The sequence below is a fragment of the Anas platyrhynchos genome, chromosome 4 (genome assembly GCF_047663525.1).
Source record: "Anas platyrhynchos isolate ZD024472 breed Pekin duck chromosome 4, IASCAAS_PekinDuck_T2T, whole genome shotgun sequence".
Taxonomy (NCBI): domain Eukaryota; kingdom Metazoa; phylum Chordata; class Aves; order Anseriformes; family Anatidae; genus Anas; species Anas platyrhynchos.
In genome coordinates, this window is record NC_092590.1 from 12,540,611 (window position 1) to 12,557,943 (window position 17,333).

General features: G+C 39.6%; 1 protein-coding gene across 11 annotated transcripts in view; it reads right to left on the reverse strand.

Annotated features, from left to right (window-relative positions):
• Positions 1-17,333, reverse strand: part of PDLIM5 (PDZ and LIM domain 5) — a 129,708-nt gene that overhangs the window by 16,464 nt on the left and 95,911 nt on the right. For all 11 annotated transcript variants that reach the window (XM_027455589.3, XM_038177793.2, XM_072037011.1 and 8 more), the window contains one exon: positions 11,725-11,909. In XM_027455589.3, coding sequence (XP_027311390.1) covers positions 11,725-11,909 — 185 coding nt within the window. The remainder of the gene's footprint in view (positions 1-11,724; positions 11,910-17,333) is intronic.

Sequence of the window (17,333 nt, forward strand, 5' to 3'; positions counted from 1 at the left end):
CTGGAGAATAAGTCCTTTTTAACTCCAATACTTTTATAGTCTAATCATACTTGTTAGCTTGGTGTTAATCCACTGGCATTAGTAGGCACAATACCTACTTTTGCTTATTTTTCCCTCTGTATGAAGATGCAATGTAGTTGAATTTTCTCAAAATAAGTGATTTCAAGACTGACATATTTTTGGATCCCCTTCAGTATATGAAGTAGCAAAAAGCATACCTAATGACCATTATTTTTTTTATTATTTTTTTTAATATTAAGCATATTGCTTATCTATTACATGTAATAAAGCAGTGTGTAACATCTTGAAAAATAACATCTTGATTATAGAGACATTCAGCACTGCTAAGTAGAAAGTACTCAGAAATGTGCACCTCAAAAGCACTTGATCTTGAACAAGTCGCTCTGCTACTGTAGTTCATTTTAGATTATAAATGCCTGCTAAACTGAAAACATAGGAAGAGATAAAACTGGAAAAGGTGGCAGAAAGCCTTTGAAGACATGAACAAAAGTGGTTTTGATTAATAGCACTTTCCTTCTCTATCACCACCAATGGCTTTCTGATTTTCAGGTCCCATTTCATGCAAAGACAAAAACACACTAAAACCAAATCTGTTTGAAGACTGTTTTCTCCATTAATCAAACCGCAGCACAGTTTCTAGTGTATTGCTCATTTGTGTTTATCTGCTGAATCCCAAAGCCCATTCAAACACGTCAGCTAGCTCTTGTTTGCACTGGTAAAAAAAAAAAAAAAAAAGCCCTCCTACTTGCTTAAAGAAAGAAAAAGTACAAAAGTACAACTACCATGATTACTCCTAGTTCTTTGGTCTCATTACAACGTTCATTAGTGCTGTGTTTACGTACGATGCTTTTCTGAATGCTGCCCAACTTTAAAATCACTACTGGCCAGGATAGGATCTTTCTCCAAAAACCCTCTCTCAGAGCTGTTGGACAAATGGGACCGTAATTTCTGAGTTACTCAAAGCACAAAAAGAGGAGAGGAGAAGATGAATGTTCATCAGATTGAGAAATAATGTCAGCCTACTGCTGACCCTATGATAAAACAAAAATTCTCTTTTAAGCAAACCATACTATAAAACACACTGATTAATACCATGTTAAGCAAGGGCTGTGGCCTAAGCAAAAACAAACTGGCTATTTACAACTGAGGACCAGTGAAGGCAGATGGATCTACTCCACCTCCACTGAAATGGGTGAAATCATGTTCAATGCACAGACCTTCAGCAGATGCAAGACTCCCCAAGGGATCACAGCCATAATGCAAGTGGAGAATTAGTGTCAAATACTCTGGGGAATGACAAATAACCTGTAACCTTCAGATACCTCTGCATTTCCAGAATATTTTTGGATACTGGACAAAACCTAAGTTTTAAAAGGCTTTTTGACTGTCATTTGTAAATTTATTTGCTACTTTGGTGGGAACAATATCTAATTGATCACTGCAGATGCTATCAGCAGCTGAGAACTAGGATAGAAAAGGTTTCTTCCTGTTTAAGAATCCTTGAAAATCAAGATCTTAAGGCATTTTATTATTATTCTCTCTCTTCTTTCATCTTTTGAGGCCAGTGTAAAGCCAGGAAGCTTCCTCCTCATATTTACAGATTGTACCCACAGTGTCCTCTCAGGGGGTAACTTTCTTCTTGCTAATATTCACATTAAAACCTTGTTGGTCTTGCACAGTATTATCCCCCTCGATTTCTGCTCTGAAGTGGGCTCAAGTTTCTTTCACTTTAGATTCCTGATCCAGAAGAGGAGTCAGTCTGCTTCCTTTGCCTCAGATTCATACTCTTTTCTAAGCTCTTTTTTTTTTTTTTTTTTTTTTTTTAAGAAAATACACCAGTAAAGTACACTAATAGCTATTTCACCATGTTTACTGTACTGGTTTCTCTGTAAACTCCCTGCAGTTGTTCTATGAGATTTTTTTCACCTTATATCAGTCTTCTTTTCACACTCTTGATTTGCCTCAGTCTTCCTGATTCCCATCTGAACACCTGCCTGCAGACAGTTTTAACACCTACTTGTATCTTCCCATAGGCCAGAAGTATGCCTGTAACACTCCCCTAATCTTAGCAAAGGTTCGTTACTCCCACTGTAACCCAACTTTTTGTTGGTGGTGGGTGAGTTCTCATTTTTGTTGTTTTTTGTTTGTAAGCAAGCAACTATTAATGATGTAAAAAAAATCTATATGAATTGACAATTTTTATTTTTTTCTTTTTTTTTTTTTTGACAATGTTCTATCTTGTGTGGCTGAAGAATTTCAAATATTAGGCATGTTTTCTCTTTCAGCATGAAAGCTGATATTTCTTGACTAGCCCTTCCAGTTTACAAGTTAGTCAATATTCGCATTAGGCAAGATTTCACAGAATACTGACACTACTTGAGTTCCTGCATTTATTTATTTTTTTCCCCATTCCCTTGGAAACCTTTCAGATAGAATTAGGTTCTAAGTTCTGTTTTACTGTGGGAGCAGCCTAATTTATTTATTTATTTATTTATTTATTTAGTAACCTCTAGTTTCTTTAACAGATTCTCTAGCCTTGAAACACAGCCGCATGATTTAAACAAAAACGTCAGGCCCTGCAAATTTATGGAACTAGAAGCTTTCAGCAGGGCACACAAGTAATAACAAGGAGGGTACAAATTCTTACACTCAATCTAAGCCTCTCAACCCCTCAACTCTGGCCATCAGTTTGAGCCCTCCTGCGGTTTGTGCTTTATACTTTGCTTTTTACATTCTCCCTTTGGTGTCAAGCATGGGGATGGGTTGCTGTTAACAGACACTTTTTTTTTTGAAGCAATTCAGACTGCAGAATTGTTGCAGGGGAAAGAGGTGTCGGGAAGGAGGCAGCTATGCATCCAAATCCCTTAAAAAATGAATAGATGAAAAAAACATACCAGCACACATGAAAGGAAAAATTTATGACTTTGGATCTTTCAGCAGCTCTGTTCTCACAGAGCTGGTACCTGAGGTCTGGCAAAGTGCACGCACATTTGTAATATCAAAAGATGACCTAGCAGGGAGGGGAAGGAAAACAACTCCAGCTGCTTCACAACATCTCACCACAGATTTTCTGGCCACCGCCTTTGTTGAATGCAGTGGGACAGAGCACAGGAACTTGTGCAGGTTCTCTGAATTATCAGCTCTATAAATAAATACATTATAATCAATAAATAATTTATAAAAATTATAAACATCATTAAGAGTTATTCCACACTGAGTGGTGGAGAGGTTCAGGTTCTCTGCAAGTCGCAGAAAAGATCCCTGTGGCTGAATTTTGGAGTTTTGCAGGCTTTCACCTCCACTCTCTTTAGTTAAACCTTTTAAAGCACCATTGATTTTTACCTGTGCATTGTCATAGCTGGCTTTTTTGAAAAAGAAAACATTCTGTACCTGAGTATTAACTTTCTACTTTATTAGGTTTAAGTTTAGCAAACCCTCAGTGTTTGCTTTTACTGAACTCCTTGGTATGGCTAGTTTAATATTTAACAAAGTTTTAGGCAAGGTAACGAACTGGCTTTTTCTTTTAAAAAATCCCAGTGTGACTTTGCCCTTGTTGCACTAACAATAGGCTGTTCCATTGCTGAACACATGGATAACTACAAACATTAGGGAAAGATTTTTAAGACAAAGGGAGAAAGGCGGATACACAGTGGTGCCAAAGTCACTTTGACAGAGGTTCTCCGGTGCATAGCAACAATACAACAGCCTGAACTGTTTAACGCTCACTTAAACATAACATCAGGCTTCATGTAATATCTATAAATAACAATGCTACTTTAACTGGTGGGAGTGCCAGAACTTCATTTTAAAGTGCTCTAACCCGATGATTTATACGCTGCTATCAAACTACTGTATTATAAATGGAAAATACAAAGGTTCGTATGTCCAATTTTCTGACTTCTCTTAATATATCTGTACAGTCAGAAATCTTCCAGTTCCTTTCCTCCAACCCAAACAGATGGCCGGATGAAGCAACGTGTCTGAAAAGCTCGGCTGTCAGCTCGTTGCATTAGCCGTGTATAACACTCTATCCACTCCCGGACCTGCGTGAAATCGCTCAAGTTAAATGGAGAAAACTACAGGACTAGCAAGACAGAGGGGGGGAAGAAAAAAAGAAATGCTACGTTCAGCAGATCTCATTTGGTTGCTGCACAGTCTTGGAAGCGTCGTCAAAGCTGAAACCCCACCACTGATTAAAAGCAGAACAGGAAGGATTAAACCATTATCATTTCTCTAAATGCCAGCAAAGGCTGGTATGCACCCGTGGAAAACCACAACAGGTGCAAGTGCGGCCCGATTTCAACAACCTCTGCAACCTAGGGGCCAGTTCCTGTGCTAGCGACCAGCCTTTCAACTGCAAAGGCTCCGACAAAATTAGCTGTAAAGGATCTTTAATTAAAACGAGTATGGTGGTTTTGGCTGGCTCGGCCTGTCGCCTTGTGATTTGTTACATCACATACCGTCACAAATTTGGCACAAGTGGCATAGCTGTTACCAAAAATGTGCCTCGAGAAGAAAGAGAAAAGACGACTTCTTCACTCCCCTGCACAACAGGGTTTTATTTCTCTGGAATGACAGCTCAGAAGCCCATTTGGTGCCTTTCTGCAGATAACATTTTGCTTCTCTCACTCTGAGTTCCTGTTTTGAATTTGCCAGCTTGACTACACCCGAGGAGAGCATGACTGTCTGGTCTCACTGACACACGTATTATCTGCCTTTTTCACAGAGCCGATCTTTAAGGTTGCATAGTGATAGGAATGTATTTACCAGAGAAATATTGACTTTTCATTTGTTGTACAAATATTAGGCAAAATTCTTGGATGACCTACGCTTGTACATCCTACCAGAGCACATCACTCTTCTGAGCTGGCATCCTCAGTGATGCAGGCTGCAAATTAAAGGGAAGTTATCTGGTCAATCAGTCCATGGCAATATATTAGATACTTTTTAAGAAATCAAAGGCAACGAGCATCTAATCTTGAAAGCTGGTGAGCGTGAAATAATCAGAGACAAATAGTCCCCTCCCCTCTTTAAAAGACTAGAGAAAAGAACATGCCTCTGTCTGATTTATGTCTAAATTCATTTGAATGCACTAAAGTTTGATGCAATACCACATGAATTTAGCAACATCAAACCCCAGGAAAATTGCCACAGGCCCAATTTTTTAGGTGAGTTTCTGTTCAGCAGATCCTGCAGCGTGGCGCAGCAAGCCATTCTGCTTCCAACAAGCATGAGGTACATGTCTGTGTAATTACTATGACCCACCCCTTCTTAAATATAAACATCCACGTTTTAAAAACATATGCTAGTTTCCACCATGTCTGCAGGAGTTACAATTTCACACTGCCATCAAATTAAGGTAGACATTTATAAATTACTCTGGTTTCACAATGGGTTTTGCTTGGCTAAGTCCAAGTTCACATTACTTAACTTGTAAGAATAAATTCTTGTGGTTTGCTGTCACATGACAATATAATCATTTAGATTAGGTGAAAAATTAATAAGAATAACAGTCCATACACCAGAATCAGGAAGCTTTTATGTTTTGACCTGTCAATCATATCACTTTTATGGGCAAAGCGTTCTCCTTTTATGAACGGCAAATGCAAGGGGCAAATATTAACAAACTTTTTCTGCAAAAAAAAAATAAAATAGTGGAACTGTCTACATTTTGGGATTATTTCTAGCTTACCACAGTATAAGGATTTGCCTCAACTTGAAGGATTACTCCAGTTTCTTCCCCAAATTTACACCATTGTCCTCAGTGGGCATGTAGCTCCTTTAACCCCTAATAATTAATTCCTGCTTTTAATTTCCTGTTCTGTGAAGGAAACTATGTTGGATGAGATGGCCCTAAGGACAAAGAGCAGAAGTTCATGAACAAGGTGATGGTGCCTTTCCCATGCAAAGTGGATGGGCCATCAACTTAACTCACCCCATCAGGGTGGCCTGTAACCTCCACAGAAGTGTGTGCGTGTGTGTGTGTGTGTGTGTGTGTGCAAGCTTGTGCACAGGGGGAATAACAAATGAAACACAGAAAAACAAAGGTGGCAAAATTTTACAGTCAATTCCTGTATGGATCTCGAGCAAGCCTTTACTGGAAGTGTAAGCATTTTGCCATAGCACTGTACATCTCAGTGCCCTCTCCCTCTCCTCCCTAGCTCCGTGCTATTTGACTTTATGGCCAAACTCCTGAGGCTGACATGGTCTGGTTTTTGACACATTTCCCTTAGCAAACTTTTGCAGACTAAGTCACAAGGAAGGAGATGATGACTTAATCTGTCAGTATATGTAGGACAGGATACCAAATCACACCTAGGACCAGGTTTGTATTTTCTTCTGCTTTTAAAATTCTAATATTATCAAGGGAGTGGGAAATAGGAAAAAAAAATTTAAAAATGCAGCAAGACAGCACACTAAGGATAACTCCAGAGATGGTAAATGCAAGTCTACCAAACACATGAAAACAACTGCAAGGAAACAGCAGAATTTTTCAAACAAGGTTGCCTGGGGAGCAATTTTTCTGTGCTTACAGCTAGCTTCCAAGTGTGTTCCCCCTGCTGAAGGGAGCATGTGCTTAACACATGTGCTGGCTCAGGATTAGGCAACTGACAGTTGTGGGTATTGTAGAATATGCTGACATGCCCGACCAGCTCTACGGGAAAGGGGATTATGTATCCCAGTTGTATCAGGCTGACAGAGACCCTGGGAATAAGGAAGTTGGCATACGTGGTAACAGGTCACCTAACACCCTGAGCTTTGGGCACTTGTATTGCAAACCCTTCCCATCCCATCCTCGTGCTCTGCTGCCAAGCCCCGGAGGAGGGAGGCCAGTGTTTATGGCAAAAACCTCCTCTCTAAGCAGCGTGCTGGCTCGCCTGGCCTCCAGCTATACCAGCTGTGGGCTGCGGTCCCGTTGGACCCCACCAGCAAAGCAGGGCTTTGCCCACACGAGTCAGCACTGTGCCAGCAGCTCCACCTCCAACAACGGCGTTTGGAGCATGCCAGGAAAGAGGAGGCGATCTTGCACAAGAAATGCAGTCCGAAAGTCCTGACTGCTCCAGCCCATCACAGATCCTGCTGCACTTTCTGCGAGAACAGTTCGTCTCCTGGCCGAACTCCAGTTTGGGTAACTGCATTTATTGGATAATTGTGCTTTCTTAAATTGTCCCAGCAGTTTCAATTTGACACGGTGCTATTCACTTCCTTTCAAGATGCCGTGGAGTGTTACAGCGTGCTGACAAGCAGCTGTTACGTCTCGCTGAAGAAGTGACTGCGTGGTCTTGGTGGGTGAAAGCAATGCCTGCGCATGTGTCACGTGCTTGCACATGGCACCAAGACTGTAAAATGCTTTGGGGATGAATGGTGCTACCTAAGTGTACGGCAATAGTTAGCTGTGAAATTGTAAAGTAACTTGCTGTGATGTAGCTGGGATACTGGCGGGCATTTTTATTTATTTATTTATTTTTGGTAGATTGAATATAATCATGTTAAAAAGCTTCTCCCTCTGGTGGGTGAACTGAACATCATAGCTCAACAGAGCATCGTAACTCAAGAACAAAATGAGGGCTATTATAAATCCTAGCCAATGTATTTAACACACAGCAGTAGCCACAATTTGACTTATTGCAACAACTGAAAAAAATTAACAACACAGACAAGAGAAGCTCATGGCAAACGTGTTCTTTTCAAACTGCTGCCTACATGCACTCGACCACTTCATCGTGTATATGCTCCACCTGCCCAGATGTTCACCTCTTTGTGCACCCAATTTGCCAAAGATGAGACTCTGTTTGACAAGCCAGCTTTTATCCTGCTGATCCAGCCTCCCTGTGAGCATACAAGAAACAGTGGGGCAGCCATCCCTCATTTCCTTTGCCAAACCACTGAGGAATCCTATAATATCAGGATTGTATTCCAGAAAGGGATATTATATTATGTTACCTTCACGCTGGGTGACTAACGCTGCAATTTGCTGGAAGGCAGGTAACGGGAATCCTCAAGAAATAATAATAATAGGACCCTGCCTAAATGAACACCTTTTCCAGATGCTTTCAAAAAAAAAAAAAAAAGGAACTTCTTGAATACTTAATACCATTTCACAGAGAATTCACTGCCACACACAGCACTTCAGGTTGTTCACAGAAAGAAAATTGCAATTTTTCTCCTCAAGGAGGTGACAGGTTTTGAGAAGGACAACATGGAGCATGAACTAAATGAACTAAAAGACGCCTTCTGACCAAATGACTTCTCTGTGTAGTTGGACATCTTAATAAATAAAATCACTTGTAATATTCACGCCATGCCATAAAACAGCTGTCTACAGCTTCCCCAGACACAAACAAAATGCTGTGATATATCTGCCTTGCTATGGAAACGACTTGATCTTATATAGAGCAATCATTAAAAGAGTGAGTGCTATTAGAGCTACAAAACCAGACTCTGAAGAAGTTTCTGTTATTAACAGCACACTGATAAACATATACACATTTGCATAACATTATGCCTCCCTTCTAATTATTTCCAAGGCTGGGTTTCAACTACAATATCAATCAGGCTCAGAGGGAGGTGTTTTTGTTTGTTTAAAATTCTGTCAGACCCATGACCTGTGAGGCCAAATTTTGTTTGGTCTGTGAAGTGCTGGCAATTTTGCTTTGAAGGAAACTTCATGCTCCCAGACTGCAAACAAACAGCAGAATTAGTGACTGAAAACCAAATACGCCCTGAAACGGTTATAGTCTTTCTTCAACATCTGACTAATTTTATCAAAACACTCCACTATTTAAAAAGTTTTACCTGTCAGACTGTTGGGTTCAGCCTTATTAAGTGAGCTTTGGTACACAAAAAGCTTGGGTATTTTTATTTTTGTAAAATGCCTGAGAAAAATGATCAGTCCCTGCTGTAATGCCTCTGTAACCGTGCTTAGGCCTCTCCTACCTGCCAGTTTTGCGATACTGACTTCTTGAATGGCTTGGGTAATATGTGCCACATAAAGCCGTGGGTGAGCTTATGGCAGGTTTAAGGGGCCAGCTTACAGTGAAACCTGTATAACCTCTGGAAAAGCCTCAGACACTTCAGCAGCTGTCACAATTTCAATTGATTCCTGCAATGCTTCTTTTTACCTACAAAGTCAGGCTAGCGGGTGGCTAGCTATGTCACTGCTTCATTCATGGGCAGACTGCTGTGATATGAAGGTGCCTCAGATCGATGAAGCTGGATCATTTAAAAGATGGACAAAAACCAAGGGCATTTTGACATCTCCCACTTGTCCATTATTCCTCACCATTTCAGAAAGGAGCCCCACAAATGGGGAAGAAGCACACACAGGCTGGCTGCCCATTTTAGGAAAGAGGTTTTCAATGTCTCTTCCTACTACAGTTTTATTTCTGGCTCCCTCAATATTTCTGAAGGGGGTGATGTTTTTCCTTCTTTGGAAGTAAACTTGAGGCAAGCTATTCCCAGGTTTCCTAGCACATAACATCCCAGAACCCTACGGCAGAAAGACAGCACAGAACTGACATCCTCAGGACCTCTAATGTCATAAAACACCTTGAACAGGGATGCAAGAAACAGTACGCATTTCCCTACTTTTGTCTAAGAAGGTGCTAGTTACCCAGCATCATGCTTTGTCAGTCTCCCCCTTGTGCCTGCTGCCATTGGGAGCAACACTGCTCAGATTTAGCTCACATCTGGGCTTCAAGTGATCTAGCTACAGGTTCTGATGTGGCAGCCTCATACCTTCATTTCAGACTGCATGATCTTAACACATACACCTTGGGGGTTGCGCTGTAGAAAGTGCAAACACTTAAAAATAGACTTCCCTCCTCATTCAGTATGTATATGTGGAAAACCTGCAAAATTCTGAAAATGATGGAAAAAAGCAAGGGCCAGACTCAAGTCCTAGTAACTAACAGCAGCATTGTAGACTTTGCAATTCTGGCAGTTTCCACATTATAAAATGATTTTAAATATGCTCAAATAGCTCACTTTAACTTTTCATCTTTTTTTTTAAGCTATTCTAGAACATAACAACTAAATTTGTCTGTCTGGCTTTCCCCCTTTGTCATCTACTTTGAACCTCTAATGAGAAATGAGAGATTTTTGAATTATCCAGTGCAGGGGCACAGATTTCCATAGAACCATGGAATAGAGTGTAACTTAATCCATCTTCATAAATCTTTCTCTATCATGTGGCAGTCATCACCCCCCAAAATAATTATTTGACTTGCATTAATGGTAAAACACAGTAGTAGGATTTAGCTATGAAACACCTACCAACATATTGTAAATTGGTGCAGTACTACTGAAACCCCAAGTTGACAGGTGTTTTCTGTGCAAGTGAAATAAGTTAATCACTTTGGGGGGGGACATTCAGCCACCTCTTAAAACGAAGGATTACTTTTTTCCCCACAATGTTTGCCTTAAGTACACATGACCAAAATGTAACTTTAAAAACGGGTTTTGTTTTTTTTTCTTTCCCAATGGCAGGTAACTCAAAGTAGGAAAACAAGAATTGACCTGTCTTTACCTAGCCCTTAAGAACATACTCGATGATTGAAAGCAATGTATAGAAATGACAGCGTATTGCCATCTTGAGGCTCGGTAGCAGTACTGCAGGTCCAAAACAAAATGCCTACCTTACCAGTCTCAACAGTAATTTAATGATATGTGCAAAAGACCCCATTAAAAACATACAACGGTAACACTGTATGTTTTATCTTTATTTTTATGCCAGGGCCTCTGCAGTTCCTTTTCTGAACTGTATATATTTGAAAGAGGGAAAACCTTTAAGAGTAAAACTCAAAAAAAGCATTTTTAGCATCTTATCTCCTTATAAGGAGAATCAAAAATATTCACCTCATTATTACCAGAAAATCTGCAGTTAAAATTTAATTAGTAATACAGATTTCCTAGACCCTTTGAAATTAATATTCAAGTTTAGTTCAGTGCCAAGGCAGATTCAATTTAAGAGACAATTTACATTAAGAGACTATCTAAAATTACTGCTTGAAATATTATGAAAATGTAGATACACAATTACACGTATTGCATTTCTTAATATGTATATAGTTCTAAGATAGGAGCTTCTGGAAAGAAATCAATATTATTTCCAGTCATAAGACGTTTTAGCGTTGGTATAAAGGGATAAGAATCACCAAACTATATTCCAAGGTAGCAGCTATGTAAAGTGTCCTTGTAAGAAATCAACTGCTGTAAATAAACCTTCATGTCTCTGAACTGTGCAACACTGGCATCCTCCACAGATAAAGCCTACCAATGCCAAGTATGTTGCTACTCTCATGTTTTAGTCTCTTATTTATTTATTTTAAGCTTCTACTTCAGAAGAGATCACTTGGAAAACATTTCTGTTGATTCAGACTCCCTGAAATCATAGAGAACATGCTCTATTGGATTGACAGTCACATGGGAAACTGTATTTGTATATATTGGACTGTTATGCATGATTTTTAATAGAAGGTCATCGACATTGGATTTTGCCTGTTTGTGAAACAAATTACAGAATGCTACTAGTCTACCAAAATTTTTATGCTGTTTTTCTTCTTTTCTAACCAAACTGCCTTGTACTCAATACACACCAATAATCATTTGAAGGCTGCACTTGTTACACCCATGGTCAAGCAAATATTACCGAGCTCTCCGAAGACCTTTAAACAAACAAGAAAAAGCCTCACTGCAAGTTACCTGTTTGATTTGCAGGCTGCCAGCCCGAGTACTTAGCAGTGCTTGGGGGCCCTGTTGGCTTGAGGGCTGCAGCAGACGTGGTGTTGTTGGGAGAAGGTCTAGTGTCTGGGCTTTCATAGCTGGCAGGCATGCTCCTCACTGAAGTGGCTGTGTAAGCAGCAGGTTGGGTAGGCTCCATGGAGTCACTGTTCAGAAACAAGGGAGATACAAATCAAATACATCTCTTGCTAGAATGTGAGCTCACTGTGAACGTGTTTGTGAAATGGTGGTGTGACTTCCATCTGCTTTGGTGCAACAGAGCAGTGTTCACTGTCATCATCGATGTTCTGATGATCACCCCAAGCCAACTCGTGCAAAGGATGGAAGAAAAAAAGACTGGGCACAAGTCCTTGAGAATATGTGTGGAAAGCCTGCCAAAAGTTACATCCTGCTGAAAAATCCTCTCTCTTGTGTATTGACCTCAGAAAATGAATATTCAGAAGATGAAACAGTAGTGATTCCAGATACATTTTTAAGATGTTTCTCTAAGAAAAGGGCACATGGGTAATTTCTCCCAAAACCCAATAAAGACAACTAAATCCATTTAAAATTTAAAAATTTAGGTGCTGGCATGATGCAGATTAAAACATAATCCTTACTTCAAATTAAATGCAATAGCACTTTTTATACAAAAAAAAAAAAAAAAAAATCCCCAAACTTTTTCTTTTTCTTGGAGATTAGGGCAAATACTCATTCAGTCAGATTACTGGTAGATCCCCATAAAGATCATCAGTCTAAAAGTGGCTTAAATGCAGTTTTCCTCTGTGCACCAAGGGTTTTAAAAAAGCTATAGTTTCTTTATTCATTAAACAACGTACTCAATATTTTATATTGCCTCTTTGGAGCAGTTTACATCTGCTTTTGTATTTTAAGGGTTAACATAACTCCATCACACTTAAGGTTCACATAGAGTGTAAGTAGCCATTGTTTACTTAATAAATTTTCACTCCTTATTCCTCAAGACTGTTCAAGAATCAGAAAGTTATAACTACACGATTTTTATGCCACGTAACAGTATCTATACAATGGGTATTTGTCTTCGGGAAGCTGAAAACAAATATTTTCATTAAAAATTTTCAGAGTAGAGGAGTAATTGCTACTGAAGGTCATTTGCAAACAAAACAGTAAATAAACTTCACAGCATTGCAAAATAAAATCAAAACAATTCCAAATACATATATTGTGTAATCTGGAAATTCATCAGCTGATGCATTAGAATCCTTGTACTCTTTTCTCTGTCGAAGAATAACAAAATTTCAGCACATATATTGTATGTATTTCACTGGGGTGATTCACGGAATAGAATATAGATTATGCCAAGTTCGGAAAGCAAAAATCCTTGAGTTATTTTTACTTTACACTTATTGCAAATTAACAGCAGTGCCTTGACCATGCTGGATGTAAGCACTTGGACATATAATGAGGCCAAAACACAAGTTCACAACCTTGATTTCTGCCTCTAGATTCGCAGGGTTAGCAATTGATGTATTTAGTATGTTTAGCTGGATAAGGCAAAGATTCACAGTTTACAGAGTATATCTGAACACTCGGTAACAGCTACAGCAATTAAAGGCTTTTTCTAACAGAGGTAGCTGTCACTAAGTGATACTCTGATTGATTTGCTGTATGCAGCATTCACAAGTACAGTGAAGCACCAAGTGAGACCTTGCATTCTGTTACATTTGAACGTTAAAGATTTTCAGAGACATTTGTACAGTGCAAATGGAGGCATTTAAGGCACACATTATGCTCCTTAAAAGCTTAGGATACAAGTCTTCCTAACAACAGATTTTGAGGCAGCAGAGAGATACTGCATAAAAATGCCTTTGCAGAATAAAAGAAAAAGGATAGGAAGACATCATCTGACATTAAGTAGCAGCTCAGTGGTTCATAAGGACAAGGTAGTTTAGGGCTGGCTTCCAGTATGAAAAAAGCATGTGCCTCCAACTTCAGCGTCACAAAAAAATCCTTTTAAATAGTCGAGTACATGTGAGACACAAACCATTAAACCTGCTCCAAGCCAGAACCCCTTTACAACTTTGAGATTTCCACAAAACACAGTCTTTTTCTGTTAAAACATAAAAAAAGAAGATTCCTTCTCCATCTGAAAGACTCACCACCACTTGTCAAATCGCTTTTCAAGTCCTGTCCCTATTTTAATGCCTTTGTCTAAAACAACGAATAAGAAAATCCTGCTGAACCACCAGCTGCCTTTACACAGACAAGGCTACTTACTGAGCAAAAAGGGATTCTAGACAGGCAAAACTCTCTCATAAGGTCAGTGATCTCCATCCACTGGACTTCATATCAGTTTTTAGCTGTTGTTAATCTGGCTCAAAAACACAAATATCGACTTGCCAAGCATAGCCACCAAAGGCTGGAACTCCACCTTAAAGCATCACTTCCTGAAGAATACCACATAGAAAACAGCTGAACTCAGCTTAAGCATGCAGCTGGTGAACTGCAGCCTTTGAGGCTCCTCAACTACAACTATTTTGGAGGAAAGACAGGAGATGCAAATCATCTTTGCTTCATCTGCAAATCTGGAGATGAAGCAAAATTTCCATCCTGACCTCCCTCAGGATGGAAATTTTGCTTCATCTCCAGATTTGTATTTGTACATGTATAGGAGGGGAAGCAGATGCTGCCTTGTGCCTACAAGGCTAGTTGTAACACTGACTTGTATCTTCAGCATCATCACTTCCAAGGCTGAATGCTGAGGCTTGTGAATGACGTGTCAGTCAAGTTCCTGAACCAAGAGATTACTGGAGACATTTAGGTTTTAATTTAGAAAACAAAAAAGACTGAAAAGAGGAATTGTAAAGACTCCAGCCTAAAAGACAGTGATAACCACAGGTATGAAACCCCCTGTGATTTGTGACCACCTGAGATGGATTATGTACTATCCTAAATACCAGCTTCGCAAGGGAAAAGCTTGAAGCCATGATTTTTTGAAAGAGGGCATCACGCTGGCCTCACACCAAAACTTCTGACAGATCTTGGACACCCTTTGCACGCTGTGCCTTTTTTTTTTTTTTTTCAAGTAAGAGTTGAATAAACTTAAGCCTGCACTACAGCCAGTTAATTTAACAGGCAAGATGCTTGGCACATCTCTCCAGTGTAACATTGCCCACCAACAGTGGGCTGCAGGGAATAGTGCACACACTGTGTTTCCTGAATTACAGCTCCTAATCAAACAGTTGCCTGCAAGCACGATATGGCATTCTCCTTAGAGAGAAAGATATATACCTCCTTGTCTCACTTTCAAAGAACCCTGGAGATATTCCACCTTTTATATGCTAATTTTATTCAAATTCATGCTTCAAAATTAATTCCTAAACATTTTACTTCATCTCCATCTATGCTGGGAAATGATCAAACTTTCAGCTATTGTTTTTAATTGTTCCATGTCTTTCAAAAACAAACAGATCTTCCACGAAGAGACTCTACAAACCCCAAAATTAGCTCTGCTACTGTTTTGTAGCGCACTAAGATATTGTACAGTGATGACCCAGACTGTTGTTCTTACTATTAAATCTTTGTTCTCATACCAGGCAGAAAAAAAAAATGGTTCATGAGGCCAACCAAAAGAATGATGCTCTTGTATGATTATTTATTTATTTTTTTAAGTTAAGCTGAGCTTCACATTGTAAATAAAAAGTATGTTTTCCTCGTTTATTACAAGAAAACTTTGACAATGTTTCTAAGGTTACTTAAGATTTTTAAGTAAGTGCAAGCCTAAAAAGATTTGAGAATAACCTTGATTTTTTCCTGAGAGAATACATGGTTTAAAGAGAAAAAAAAATAAATGCAGAAATTCAAGAAAATTAATAGATTAAGGAAGAAAACTACAGTGTATTTTTCAGTGTTGTCTTTTTTCAGTGTTGTCATTAGAAGACTGAGGAAGGAATGATAAACTGATAAAGCTTGCGTATTCACCAAGCTCCACGTGAGTAGATTTCTCAGACTGTCCAAGTGACACTCAGAAGTCAGGTTCAGGTTAAGTACATTTTAATGTCAAAACACCTGTGCTGTTGATAATGCCAAGCTTATCTCCTAGCTATAGTTTTAACCTTCTAACTCTGTTCTGTAACACTTAAATAATCCTCCTCCACCTGATGAATACTTACAGAAAATAAATAAATAAAGTTTTCCATGATGAAAGTTAATGTACATTATCACTGCAAATGATGTTCTAAACTTAGGGTAGAAAACTACTTGGGTCCCTCTTCAAAATACAAACGATATGTAACCAAGACAGTCACTTTCATTTTAAGAAAGATGATATTGCTTAGCAGATGTCAAAAAAACTCTCCTGTCAAGCTTTGGGCAAGGGTTTTCAGCCCTGCAAGAAGGAACAGTGAAACACAAGCCCAGCTGATTTCAAGCCCTGTGACCAGAAAATCCACGATGTGTTTAATTATTAAGTTATAGAAAGATGAAACAAATAATTCTGGAAGTGGCTTGCAAGGGAAACAGAAAAATCAACCAAAGAAAACTGGCAAACAACAACATTTATGGAAAAGAAAGAACTTTCTGGGGCTCAGTCTGAGAGCTGGGGACACATACCAGAATCCAGCGCCAGCACAAACTTACCCAGAGCTCACAACAGGCTCCTCAGACTTAGCTCTTCCTAACCAACAGGAACACTATGGAAACAGGCAACATCCAGTAAAAACTGAGTAATTCCTGACTCTTTCTCCTCATCTTCCTCCCCAGATATCAAACACTGCATTACATGCTATTACTTGGTTGGAGGACTGGGAGATAAAGACATTTGCCAGCTGTCAGTCCCTGTCAGGACATGGTACTAAGAGCCTCCTGGATGCTACAGAAGGGTGATAGGTGAGGAGCCTGTGCAGAAGGAAGCAGGTCCAGGTCACACGTGAAAGGAGCACCAGTTTCTCAGGGACCACTCCTGGATATCTGCACCTATGCAGTGCCTGCTTCCTTCCCAAAATCACGTGCACTGACACGAGGCTGAGTATACTTCAGAGGCATTTCAAGAAATCAGCAGTGGAAAACCCTCTTGGATGCAGAGGTTTTGACACCCTCTCCTCTCTCTCCCCAGAAGTCAGAGAGAAGAAAAACACATGGTTTGGGGTTATAGAGGCCTAAACCTCCGCCCATCCTTCCATGGAAACTCCTGTACAGAGCATTCCAGCAGAAATACGTGCTTTAAAAAAGATAACTGTCTCATGCTGTTATTAGCCGAAGGAGAAGCTATGGTCCTAGCTGATAATGAAATACAGCTTGCTGTCCTGTAACATCTAACACTGCTGAAATGGTAACAAGGGACAAATCTCAGACTTTCCTAAGCAGGCTCTAGAGGCTTGGCAGGATTTTCTCCAACGCAAGTCCAAGATACCAGGGTATCCATCTGTAAATATCATCATCCAAACCCCAATGGGTACTAGCAGCTCAGTTTGGTACATAAACATTTTCCTAATAGTTCTCTGGATTACAAATGATATTTTAACTCCTGCTTGTTGTCCAGAATGACCGCGTGAATCAGGAACAAGTCTCCTGGGGTCTGAGAAAGCCTGCTGACAGGAAAGATCATATAATAT